The sequence below is a fragment of the Ruditapes philippinarum genome, unplaced genomic scaffold (genome assembly GCF_026571515.1).
Source record: "Ruditapes philippinarum isolate M1 unplaced genomic scaffold, ASM2657151v2 ctg1217_1_1_1_1, whole genome shotgun sequence".
In the NCBI taxonomy this organism is placed as follows: Eukaryota; Metazoa; Mollusca; class Bivalvia; order Venerida; family Veneridae; genus Ruditapes; species Ruditapes philippinarum.
Window position 1 is genome coordinate 24772 of NW_026855409.1, and position 13698 is coordinate 38469.

Here is a 13698-nt window from a genome sequence, read left to right on the forward strand (position 1 = left end):
CCGTTATAATTTTTGTAGCCAATATTTCATAATAATTTCAATAGGCAAACGTGAGACCTGCAATAGAGCAAAAGTAAAATATATGATCTGCAAGCCTCAGCATAAGCAACCTTTATAATCCTAGGCAAAAGTTGATTCATTAATACTGCAAAGTTATATTAATGAAACATAAATTGGCAAAATGTGAAGACTGCATTCAAGTGAACACTACATGGGCGACATGTGGAGACGGCGTTCAAGAGGCGACTACAAGGGCGGAAATGTGAAGACTGCGTTCAAGAGAAGACAACATGGGTGACATGATGTTTATGAAGAAACATGTAAGAGGACCACACAGACAAAAACAATATTGGTTATATGAAATTCATAAATACTACCTGGGAGAAATGAGATTTCGGATGCTGCAAGCGTGAATTGAGACTTTCTTGTAATTAAAGCTTCCGAGGGATCACTTTTCTCCAGATTTTTATACTTCACAATAGCAGGTGTCATGTACTGTGTTGCAGCTGTAAAAAGTTGCCCCGTTCTTTACTTCAGTGTTGTATTTTCTGGTCCCTTTTAAGTGTTGAAAATGAGTACCACTCACGCCGATGCAAGGAAGCGTGAGGAATGTTGCACATTTTTAATTATCATTTATGTGCAGACGCAATCAAACGGAGTTTGTAATTTTCAAGTAATATTGTCGTGATAAATGCTCGCAAGGGATCACCTTTTCCACATTTTCTAACGAAAACTGCATGGGTGAATTGAAAACCATGATCACTGTATGGGTGAAATGGTCTTACAGTGCTTAAAGTTATATATCTCTATCGTATGGTTTATGTATGTCCCCAAAAGGGACAGCTAAGAGGCAATAAAGCGTTACCAATATACACTTTCACATGACAGCTTTGTGTTATATTATCTTATGTGTATATATGTTTATATTTAATGAAGGTATAACACACCCATATTAACACCCATATACGTGTATAACTTGTTTCAAACTCAATTTTAATACAAAATAGTCCTAAAAACAATATGTTAAAAATATATTTGGTTTAGCACATTTTATGTTTTACTGTCTATGAAGTAGCAGTATTTACTAGTGCATCTAAATTTTTAGTTACACAGGCTTATACTTTGCTTGTTTCTATCCATACAATTCTAACACAAACAACAAAGAGTTACTTAAATGAACTCCAATGGGGTGCATTAGCTTGAATAATAAAAACCGAGAATCCAAAATATCAAATTGGGCAAACAAATGATACAAAAGAAATATACTGAGTCTCTTTATTAAACTGAAAATCAGTATACGATGAACATGTAATTTATAGCCCAGTTTGAGTTGCTTTCTAATATTTAGGTCATCTTGAACAATAACATGAGTTGTCAACAGCACTTAGGGTATTGCTCAACTGTTATCATTGCAGAATTTTCTAAGTTCAAAATTGGCAATAATCCTGTCCAAATTCATGCTATAGTTATGATCCCTAGACAGTGACCTATTACTTATTAAGTGATGTTAAGGTCCAATCCATCCCCTAGGTAGTAATGGAGATACCAGCTTTCATGCAAAAAAAACAAGAATTTTTAAGTCGAACATAAAGCATGACCTAGTGTTATACGACTTTATATGCTAATAATGTTAGATAGTCACAAAGAAACGAGTATCAACCGATTGAGATACCCAACAAAGTGAGGGAATAATCTGAAATTTTGAATTTTTGAACGCTTGTTGTTAGTTTATACAAATTTATTTTAGATCAATAGTTGGAAGCTATAAGCTTATTGAAACACTTGTAATTGAAGAAGACCATCATCAAAAAGTATAATAATCTCAAAAAAATAATTCCCGTTCTGCAAAGTGAAAAACCTCAGTAGAGTTCCTTAAATTTATCTATATAATTTGAGTTATACAAATACTATCAATTTGTAAATATTTATTATTTTGCTAAGGCGTTCTCATGTTACAGAAATGTTTTGTCTCATACCAAACGACAGACGCATTGACTACATTAGCCTGGGATTCAGACGTTGATATTTATTGCTAATTCATACCATTCGCGTTATTTCATATTCGATCGTGTTTTGATAAGATTTGCCGAAGAGAAGCACATAATAAAATCGATAGAATGGAGCCCAGGCTATGACGACAGGTGCAAAGCAGTATACCCTCACTTCATTGAAGGGGAGCATTATCAACAAGTACATTTTTGTCATCTCAATTTAAACATTTATGTACATATTTATATATACCATTTAATTTCCTTTAACATTTAACTTTCATTTAAGGGTTAACTTGTAAATAATATAAACAAATCCCATTGTCCTATATATAACATAACAGTGATATTTATATATACCAGTCACTTGTCTTATATATATATCATATAACTGGAATTTATTTTTACCATTCACTTTTCCTACATTCATTCCAATGGTATTTATATGAACCATCCTCTTGTCCTATATATAATAAATCTGGTATTTATGTATAACAATTACTTATATATATCATATAACTGGTATTTATATATAACATTCACTCATTATATATCATATAACTGATATGTATTTACCGCAATATTTATGTCTTAACACATTCTGGTATATTATATGTAAACTATATAATAATGCATCATGACAGAAAAATCATTAGTGCGTCTGAACTGCTGAATGTTGTATTTATAAAAAAACGCTCGTTTACTTAAATTAGATATTGCGGATCCCATTACGGACAAATTTCAGTTAACGTCAAAGTTTGGAATATGTGGAAGTTTAAACATATCCAAAATCATTAAAATAGAGCTTGGAGCTATATTTGGTTATATGATAATGAATATAATATTCTATTCAAATTTACAATTTATATATACTAATTTGTCCAATGACAAAAAGGTTCTTTTATAGCTGCTACATCTAAAAAAGTAATGCCATCCGAATTATAATTATGAATAAGGGAAATTGCACACACAAAGAGGATTCATATAACTGTATGATTAGTCTCACTTAAATATAACTATTTTCTTTAAACTCCGTTCGACATGAATGTGTATAAACGTGCAGTAACAATTTCGTTACCAAAGGTATAATCTATAACATGTCGTAATTATGTGACGTCATATATGATGGGTGAAAGCGTACACCTTGAGTATGCATTTGGCACACTTGTATATGTTTAATATGGAAATAGATCCTGTTGCAGTTCCATTGCGCCCTTTGTGTTTTATCTTACACGTTATTCCACGACTCAATGTATCATTCCTAGTACAGAACATATATTGTACATAGCATTATTTATGCACTGATAGCTTAGTCTTTGTTTAATAAGAAAATAGTGGAAAGTGAAATTAAAATAATTTTTAATAGCCTCAACTAGTATTAAAAGAAGAGGGTGGTGGGGGGCAAATAATACACACATTAATTATGTACATTTTTTATTAAGAAAATTCACACATTCATGTTATCAAAAATGATCAAAAAATGATTTTTTTACTTCTTTTAAAAGTATTACATTTATAACATAATAATTATAACGTAACAAACCGGTAGAATAACAATGGTCTATATAAAGTTTCTATGACAAGATATAAAGGTTATACATTGGCTACATTTTGTTAACATTTCTCTATACTGATATACATGCCACAATTGTTTGATAAATTTCATGAAGATAGGCCTCTATTCTAATAAAAGTTCAACTTTTCAACCTAACAAAATTCATAGTGTTTCAGACATGTTATAAGTGTAAATGTTAGTCAACCAATGCCAAAAATCTTGTGTAATTTATTACCTTCCAATTCTTTAGTTAAACTAATTAATTTCAACAAACAAAGTTTCATATATAGTGAAAAGGATTGAGCATGTTTCAAGATTGAGACAAGTTATTATTTATGCTAACATAATAACATATAATGAATAATGTTTTCAATGAAAATTTTAGATTTTAAACAATCATGTATAATATAGATATATATGTACAATTGACATAATATATTTCAGCAGAACTTATATTAACTTCATATAAATTGTTTTAGCATGAATTATGGCCAATATAGATTTGTTATCATGTACATGTAAATTATATGTTTACAAATGTACTAGAATTATATAATCTATATTCAACGTCACAAACAAACATGTTTGATGCATGTGCTCATAAGAAAAAACGTATCTTAACATAAAAAGTAGTTTGTTAAACATAAATGCCTCCCGGCTCAGATTTGTGTCAGTAACAATATTTCAAAAATACTTTTTCCATTCACTCAGTTGAGGACGGAATATTGCCAAAAATGTAAACACAGTTATATCACTTGACAGAATCATGGCGTTTTGTAATTGTGAAAGATATCAGTTGGCAAGTCTATGGCAATGACATGTGATGAAGTTGAAAAATATTTATCTTTATTAAAACTATTATCTTTACATGTGAATGCAATACTTAACCTTGAACCCAGCTGCCCCAAACTCAATCCGAACTTTAAGGACCACCTTTGGTATGTTCCTTGTAAATAAGAGATCTTGGTAAAAAATACAAAGGCTTTATAAAAAAAGTGTAGAAATTCTATTGTCATTACAAGTGGCATTGACTTTGTGATTCCTAGCACTGGCCTTTCAAAAGTATGTTCCTTTTAAAAATGAAAAACTTCAGGCTAGAAATAAAGGCTTTATAAGCCAATGTACAAAATATTATCTTTGGCCCAATCGACTTTGACCCACTGACCCCTAACTCAATCCAAAAACTATGCATGATATCTTCCTACCAAATATGAAAGGCATATGTCAATAAATAATAATATGAAAGGCATCTGTCAATAAATAATGACGATATGGGCAAAAGTGTAAAAATCTATTTTTAGCACTGGTGACCTTGACCCAACTGACCCCTAACTCAATAAAAGGATGCAAGATATCATCTTTTTAAATATGAGAATTATATCAGTAAAAAGGCTGTTTTAGCAAGTGCGTAGAAAACAATTGTTGGTGTTCTTGACACACTGACTCTTCATTCAATTGAAAGGAATGATAACATGCAAGCTATCTTCCAATCAAATGTGAAATACATCTGTCCATAAATAAAAGCTATAGAGACAAAAGCAAAAAAAAATACTTTTTAGCACTGATGACCTAGACCCATCTGACCCCAAACTCGACTTAGTGGAAGAAGACCATGCATGTAATCATCCTACCAAATATAAAAAACATAAATCAAAAAGTAAAGGCTGTAAAAGCAAACTAGTATAAATTTATTGTTGGCATCCTTGACCTTGTCACACTGACCCCTAACTCAATCAAAAGGAAGAATACCATGCTTGTGATTTTCCTATCATATATGAAATAAATAAAAGCTGTACGGGCACAAGTGTAACAATCTATGTTTAACACTAGTGACCTTGATTCAACTGACCGCTAACTCCATCCGAAGAAGACGATTCAATTTTATGTTTCTACCAAATAAGAGACATCTGTAAGTGAATGAGGTTAATTCACCTGTAAAAAGTAAAAAATCTATTTTTGACATTGCAGACCTTGACATTGACCCCAAATGGCCTCTAACTAAACTCAAAAGAAGAGAACCTCCATTTGCAGTTTGTACTAAACATGAATGGCATCAACTAAAAAACAAAGGCTGAATGAGCACAGATGTTTAAATTTGTTTTTTACACCATTGACTTTGACCTTGACCCTAGAGACCCCTTACTCCATAATAATTATTGGACCATTTCAGGTATCCACCTACCAAATATGAAAGATATCATTAAATAAATGACGTAATTATGAGATTTTAAAGATAAATCCAACTTTTCGGAATAGGTAAACGATACAAAGCCCTTTTTTAAAGTGATGAAAAGGGAAATAACTGGGGGAAATGGATGGCAAAGTTATATATCTTGGCAATATCATGTACTTTGTATTGATAAGTAAGTAGGGTAATTATGAAGCCATTAGTAAAGATAATGTAGATAGAACTTAATATATATCCAATTGCAATTTGCCGTTTCAGGTTAACCAATTATTATTTTTCTAAATGAGCAAAAGGGCAAAAACTTGGTAAAAACAAACCCATTAATGAGCCTTTAAAGCAAACAAGTATAACAGTTACTGTTTAAAACGTATGTATGGTTACATATCACAAACATACACAATTACGTGTAATGTTCAGGCAGACTTAAGCTCTAAACATTTAAACATTTTTATATCATTATGAAGAACAAGAGTTGTCGACAGCACAGTGTGGATAATGCAGATTTTTTAACTTCAAAAAGGGCAATAATTCTTTAAAAATTCAATAGTTTAATTCATTATGTCTTTCAACATGAAATAATTTTTAATTTAAGACTAAACTGTTAATTGCATGTATCATCTCTCACTATGTTAAAAATCAAACCATTTTTCATTGCAAAGAAAAATAAACATTTAGTTCAAACACTGTGTTACATATATGTATCATTTATCACTTTTTTGTTGAAAATGCAAAGCCATAACAGGTATCAAGGCTTACATGAAAAAAAAGATCCTTATCTTTTACATAATGTTGGGCATCATATTTCTTCCATCCTTCTGGTGATGTTAATGTTAACATATCATTTAACTCCTCACCTTCTCCTGATTCAATACAGTGCAATGCTCTCACATCCACAGTATGTGGAATAGCGGGAAGACTATCAACCAACTTCTGCCATGTTGTCAAACTCATAATTACTTTATTAAGCTTAATGCTCTTTAACCTCTTCATTTCTAAAGGTGACTGTATTATACTGTCAGTTAACCTACAACACAATAACTCAAGCTCACTGAGATTGTGTAACAATGGTAATACTGTTATTAGTCTCTCGGTTATGTTGATATGATATAACTGAGATTCACTGAAAAGACATCCATGCAAAACAAGTTCTTTTAATTTGTAAGATTTTTTAATAATCTCAAATATTTTCTCATAATTACTATCTTTCAATTCACTAAATCTAAATAGTTCAAGGTGAGTAGTATCAGCATCTATCACACTAACAGTATCATACAAATAAAGGTACTGAAGTTGTTGATGTTTTGATAAATTTACCTCATGCTGCTTCATACACACACATTTAACATCATCAAGATAGATTTGTTCAAGATGACTGGTTTTCTCAAGAAAATTACAAAATGAAGTAGTATCATCATTACTCATTTTTATACGACTCATTCTTATTGCTACAAGATTGATCATACTAGGAAAGTAACTAAAAAGTGTTTTACCTGCTTGGCTATATGTGTCTGTGAAATAGTCACTAACAAGAGATAGAGATTTTAGTGTGAAAGTATTTACTTTTATTGTCTCAGAAACATAATTGTTAATCTCATTAATCATCTGTTCATTACATTTTGAAATTGATATACTTTGCAATTCATCATCATCTTCATAGTTATCACTTGTTATCTCAATTTTTTCAAGATGATGAAACATTGGTAAATTTTTTATGAGTTTAACATTTTCTGTGTTGATGTTATTTACATAAATAGACAGAACAGAGTCAAAAGCAATTTGTTTCTGATCAATACTTGAACAAACAATATCACAATACTGATTCCATCCAGAAATGACTACATCTCCTATATAATATACAGGGTAGCTTCCTACACTACATGATGCATTTAATTCTTTCATTGACTCAAAAAAAAGCTTTTGAATATCAGCAATCAATTTTGTATAAGAATCAAAAATACAAAATTCTGTATTGTCTTCGCTATTCACTGATCTCCTGTATTCCTGAATACGAGAGTCTTCCGACACAGTGTCATATATGTATTTTGAAACATGTGTTGTTAATCTAGGTTCAAGACCACATAACAAAATTACGACATTTGACTGTTCTAATATGTCATTTACTGTTAAACATTTCTGAAAAATATCACAAATAAACTTTTGCGCTAATCCAACATTTTCTATAATATCTGACGAACCCATTTTTGTATTGAAATTGATACAAATATTCACTGCAGCCACAAATTCTTGCATTGATTTGTGAATAAAAGAGAACAATGAGCTTGGTGGTTCTGACACAGATAAACTTGGACATTCATCTTCTCTCATTATTCCAAGTTTCAAGCAATTTTTTCTTACTTCATCTGATATGTCTAGTTCATCAAACATGCAAATGTCAAATGTCAAGGATTTGTTCTTTGGACAATTAAATAGTGCCTCATAAGCCAACTGTGACACATTATAAATGAAATGGCTGTTTAATTTTAATATGTTTTTATCTGCTAAATATTTAGGAAGATCTATTTTCAGAGAATCCTTCACAAGTCGAGTACTTGTTCCTGTAGTTTTCATGTCATTCCATGTAAAGAAAAGTTCTAACATACCGGTGTAGATGGCACATCTTGAGGTTTTATCAAGTTTACTATCAAACCATTGACATATCAATTGTTGTAGCATAATTGGTATCTGCTTTAAACATTTCAGAGACTTTTCCTCCAGCACTTCAAAACAATCTATAGCTTCTTTATGTTCATGTCTTTTTACATTTAATTGTGACACTGTCCTATCTACCATTTCCCTTTGACATCTATAATCAAACCCTTTTAATTTGAGCGACTGTTCAATCATCACATCACTTGATATTAATGTATGTAATTTCCATGGCCGTGAAGTAGTTACTATTGTGTACTCTTTAAATATGCTATGTTCTGGGACATTTTCAGAAGACCATTCATCTAAGCCATCAAGCAAAATCATCACCCTAGAGGATTCCTCTTCAAGAAGGGTACTTAAAATTTTCATTTGATAGCGTTTTTGAAGCATTTCATCAATAATGTCAATGTTTTGATGGTGTCTAAGGGGGATGTAAAATAGAAAATCAAATTTTGTCATCTCTAAAACACCATTGAATTTAAGTTCATAACTTTTGCTGTCATATTTAAAGTCGTCACTGTCAGATTGAGAGTCTGTCAAGTCACCATCAGAGTAATCATTGTAGAAGTCAGAGTATAATAAGTCATCATCTTCATCCTGAATGTCATCACTGTCACTTCTATGTTTCTTAATGTCACCCACGTGTTTTTCATCTCCTTGTTTCTCATTAATACCTCGATGTTTCTTACTTCCTTCTTCGCTTTCAATGTCTCTACTTTGTTTCCTCTTGACCACTCCATTTACAATGTCACCTTCATTTTCATTGTCAGCTCCATGTTTTTCATGTCCTTCATTATTACCTCCTTGTTTCTTACTGCCATCTTCATTTTCATTGCCAGCTTCATGTTCTTCGTAATCACCTCTATGTTTCTGATTGCCACCTTCAATTTCGTTGACACCTCCAAGTTTTTTACCCTCATCTCCATGTTTTTCACTGTCATCTTCAGGTTTACTACTGTCATCTTCGTTTTCATTATCAGCCTCATTGTGTGCCAAACACCAACAGTTGATCAGATATTTACAAAAACTAGTTTTTCCTGATCCTGCATCTCCTTGAACATATACGGATTTTTGGGGGGTTCCATTCTTTGTGAAGATATCTGACATTGTTGCAACCTCCACCTCCTCTGTCGCCCCCTTTTCTCCTTTTATTTCCATTGTTATTTTGGGTATAATATAAATCTCATTAAAGCTAAATTTTTCACTTTTTGGTTGTAAAGGTGTTGTAGGAACTTGCAGCAGGGTTTTGTGATACCATTCTATCAGCTTTTTCCGCCATTCTGTAATTAAAATGATAATATGAAATCCAAATGAGAACAAATCAATGAGTAAATAATACAGAAATATATTAAAGAAATAGAACACAGAACTGAGGGACTCATTCAAATGTAAAATCCGATCAGTCAGTCAGCAAACATTGAACAGACTGAAGCAATTTTATAACAACAATCAGTCACTGGCATACAATATACCAGATTTAGATTTTGTATATTCTATACAGGAGTGATAAGTGATCATATATGTCGCCTCACGCCTCAGCCAAAAATTAGTCAACCTAAAAACCTTTGTAATATGCTACCAATTAATCCTTTAAAGTTCCATTGAAATTGCGTTAGTTGTATAACAATAGTAGTCCAGAATGATTTAAAAGATTAAAATCATTAAAGGGTCACGACTCTTCAAAATCAATGAACCATCATTTTGATGAGATTCACAACTAGACATAGTATTGATCATTCAGGAAAAGTATTGATGAAATTGCACCAGTAGTTTCTGAGATGAAGTCAAGGCAAGCTTCTGTGTAGCTGACAACACAAAAAAACACCTTTTATAAAAGGGCCATGACTGAGCCAAACTCAATCGAGCAGAAAACTTGTGTATCATGCACAAAAACTTGAGCTACAAATCAATCATGAACATTTCATTGATATTGCTTTAGTGGTATATGGCGAGTAGTCTAGACAAACTTTAAGAATAACAAAAATGTTAAACGCCACATATGACCCGCTTTCTAGCATTGACTCCTACTATGAGTAATTTTGTTATAGAAACATGACATAAATGTGTAAGACTTGTCATTTAAAAATGATTAATTGGAAACCACTTTTAATTTCAGGTGACTGTGATATTGACCTTTGATCTAGTGACCTTTAAACCAATAAAGTCGTATTGTAGTTTTGAATACTGTGATTGAAAGTTTGCAGATAATGAGCAGAAACCATTCCATTTAAGGCCACTGTGACCTTGACTTTTGACTTAGTGACCTCAACATCAGAAAAGTCATATACTAGTTATGACAAATCAATATGTGAAATAAAAGACTTTGTTATTAATAGGTGTCAAGAGATAATGTGGAAACCATTTTGACATTCAAGGTTTTTGTGACCTTGATCTTCGACCTGATGAGATCAAATCAATAGCGGTCATCTACTAGACTCAGTGATGATTAATTAAAATGTGAAGAACAAAGACTTGATAACAGGTAGTTTTAAAGATAATAAGGGGACATAATTCTGATATTGAGTCCCCTTAAATATTGAACTTTGACCTAAAAACCCAAAGTTAAAAGGGGTAATGTACTAGTTATAACAGATTAATGTATGAAATATAGAAAATTAGTGATAAATAGTTTTCAAGACAATTGGCGGACACCATTCTGACATTTTATGCTTCGGTGTCCTTGACCCTTGATATTGTCACCCATAAATTAGTAAGGTCATCTACAACATATGACTAAGCAGTATGTGAAGATAAAGATTTTGTGATTAAAATGTTCAAAGAAATTAGCTGAAACCATTCTGACAGTTAATGTCCCGTGACCTTGATCTTATCTTTGAACTTGTTACCCATAAGTTGATAAGGGTCATTTACTACATATGACTTATCAATATATGAAATATGAATACTTTTTGATAAATAATTAAAAAGATAATGAGCGGAAACCATTCTGATATTTAAGGCCCCTGTGATATTGACCTTTGACCAATTAATTGATAGTGGTCATGTACTTCATATGACTAATAAATATAAGAAATATGTAGACTTTGCTATAAATAGTTTACAAGACAATGAACGGAAACCATTTCCATATATAAGGCCCCTGTGCTAATTACCAAAAAATATTAGTGGAACTCCTATACCAGTTATGACCAATCAGTATTTGAAATAAGAAGACGTTGTGAAGAATTGTTTTTAAGATAATCAGAGCGGAAACCTTCAAACTATGAAAGTGACCTTACACACAACACGTCGTCATGATGTGGTAGACACTTGGGCCAAGTAATTGAGTGAAGTTATTTAAAAATCCTTCAATGAACGACAGTAACTGTCCGTGCATGGATTCTGTACTTCCTTCAAGTTTTAAGTGTGACCTTGACGTTGATGCCAAGTTATTTTAAAAATCCTCCGTTGCATTACAAAGTTAAAGTCCGGACACGAACGTGTGTACCTATAAACTCTATTTTTAATAGTGTGAACCTTCAAACTGTAAGTGTGACCTAAACCTTTAAGGTAGAGACGTGTTTCTTGCACGGAACATATCGTAGTGATGTTGAAGACATTGGTGCGAAGCTATTACAAAATATGGCAATGCATGACAAAGTTACAGTCAGTACACGCATGTTGTGAAAGTTTGGACGGAGAGACGGACAGACAGACATAAGCCTTAGTCATCACACATCGTCTTGATGCAAAAGAAATTGGTGCCAAGCTATTTAAAAATCTTCCGATGCATAACAAAGTAATAGTCCGGACATGAATGTGTACCTTTAAACTGTTCTTGGGAGAATCAGTACCTTTTAACTACAAGTGTGACCTTTACCTTGGAGTTCTTAGACGCGACACGTCGTCTTGATGTGGTAGACATTTATGCCAAGTCATTTTAAAGTCATCCGATGCATGACAAATTTAAAGTCCGGACACGAATGTGTGTACCTATAAACTTTTATTATTATAATTTGAAACTTCCAAATGTTAGTGTGACCCTGACCGTTGAGGTAGGGACGTTGATCTTGGACGTGATACATCGCATTGATGTGGTAAACATTTATGCTAAGTTATTTTAAATTTATTTCAGAACCTTTTAATGCATGACAAAGTTATGGTCCGGACACGAATGAGTGTACCCAAAAACTTTAATTGTGTTAATGTGAAACTGTAAAATGCGTGTGTGACCTTGGACTTTGAGGTAGGGACATGGGTCTTAGACGTGATAATTTGTGCCAAGCTACTTTAAAATGCCTCAAACCATGCTAAATTTATTAAGCCTTTTCACGTTTTAAGTAATATACCTTATTTAGACTTTTCATATTCTATATAACACACCAATTTACTCTCTTCATATTCTATATATTAACATACCTAAATATACCTTTTCGTATTCTATATAACATACCTGATTTAGCCTTTTCATATTCCAACTGTTTTTGTTGGGGAGAATCTTCTTCTGTAAGTCTTTTTATCTCCTACAATATAGAATATAATACAAATAAATTTGTTTTATTCGGATATTTCAAAATTATTTACTGAATAAAGTCATATTGGTATGTTCAGTCAATTTGTTTAACATACAGTGTTCCAATGTATATCAAAAACATCAAATTAACTTTCCTTCATTGAAAATTCAATGTTATTGCAATGGAGGAATTCTTCATCACTACATTTTTGGTGCAATCATACATAATTTTACTAAAGAGTATCTAATTTTTCCATAACATATTTGAATTGAGGGACAATAAAAAATAATATTCAAACAGTCTATAGTCCATACTTTTTATGCTACCTTTTACCAATTGATACGCCCATTTTATTTTAAATTTATTATTTGCAGTGGTCTTTAATTATGTTTTCAGATTTTGCATTTGAGCTTAATCAGCAAAATTAGGCACTAGAAAATAATATGGTATTTGGTCACTCACCAGAGATCAATGGCTAGAAAAGTCATAATTAAGGTCATTTGAAATAACCCAAGAATAATATCTGTACAATTTAGTCAAACTTTTAAGAAAGGTTGGTTGACAAACCACGTATAACAGCCATGATACAATCAAGCTCAGTTACAGATCAAAGTTATAAAATAAATTATTCAACAAGCTGGCGTGTCACAAGTGTTAATTTGTTCTAGTGTGAATAAAAACTGTGTATTACCATTTATAACAATGTTAATGTAATTTAGGCATAATATAAATCCTTGACTAAGGCAGTCAGTGCCACTTTACGGTCAATGTCAAACTTAAGGTCAACATGACTTTTATTATTATTGCAATTTCTTATCTGATAACGCAAATTGCTTGACAGTAAATTTACCATGGTTACGCAAA

The 13698-nt window shown here is 31.9% G+C and overlaps 1 protein-coding gene across 2 annotated transcripts in view; it reads right to left on the reverse strand.

The window, feature by feature from the left end:
* Window positions 1–3428: 3428 nt before the first annotated feature.
* Window positions 3429–13698, reverse strand: part of LOC132743187 (uncharacterized) — a 33230-nt gene continuing 22960 nt past the window's right edge. For both annotated transcript variants that reach the window (XM_060731715.1, XM_060731716.1), the window contains 2 exons: window positions 12774–12843; window positions 3429–9660 (listed from right to left, as the gene is read on the reverse strand). In XM_060731715.1, coding sequence (XP_060587698.1) covers window positions 6440–9660; window positions 12774–12843 — 3291 coding nt within the window. In that variant the 3' untranslated portion in view covers window positions 3429–6439. The remainder of the gene's footprint in view (window positions 9661–12773; window positions 12844–13698) is intronic.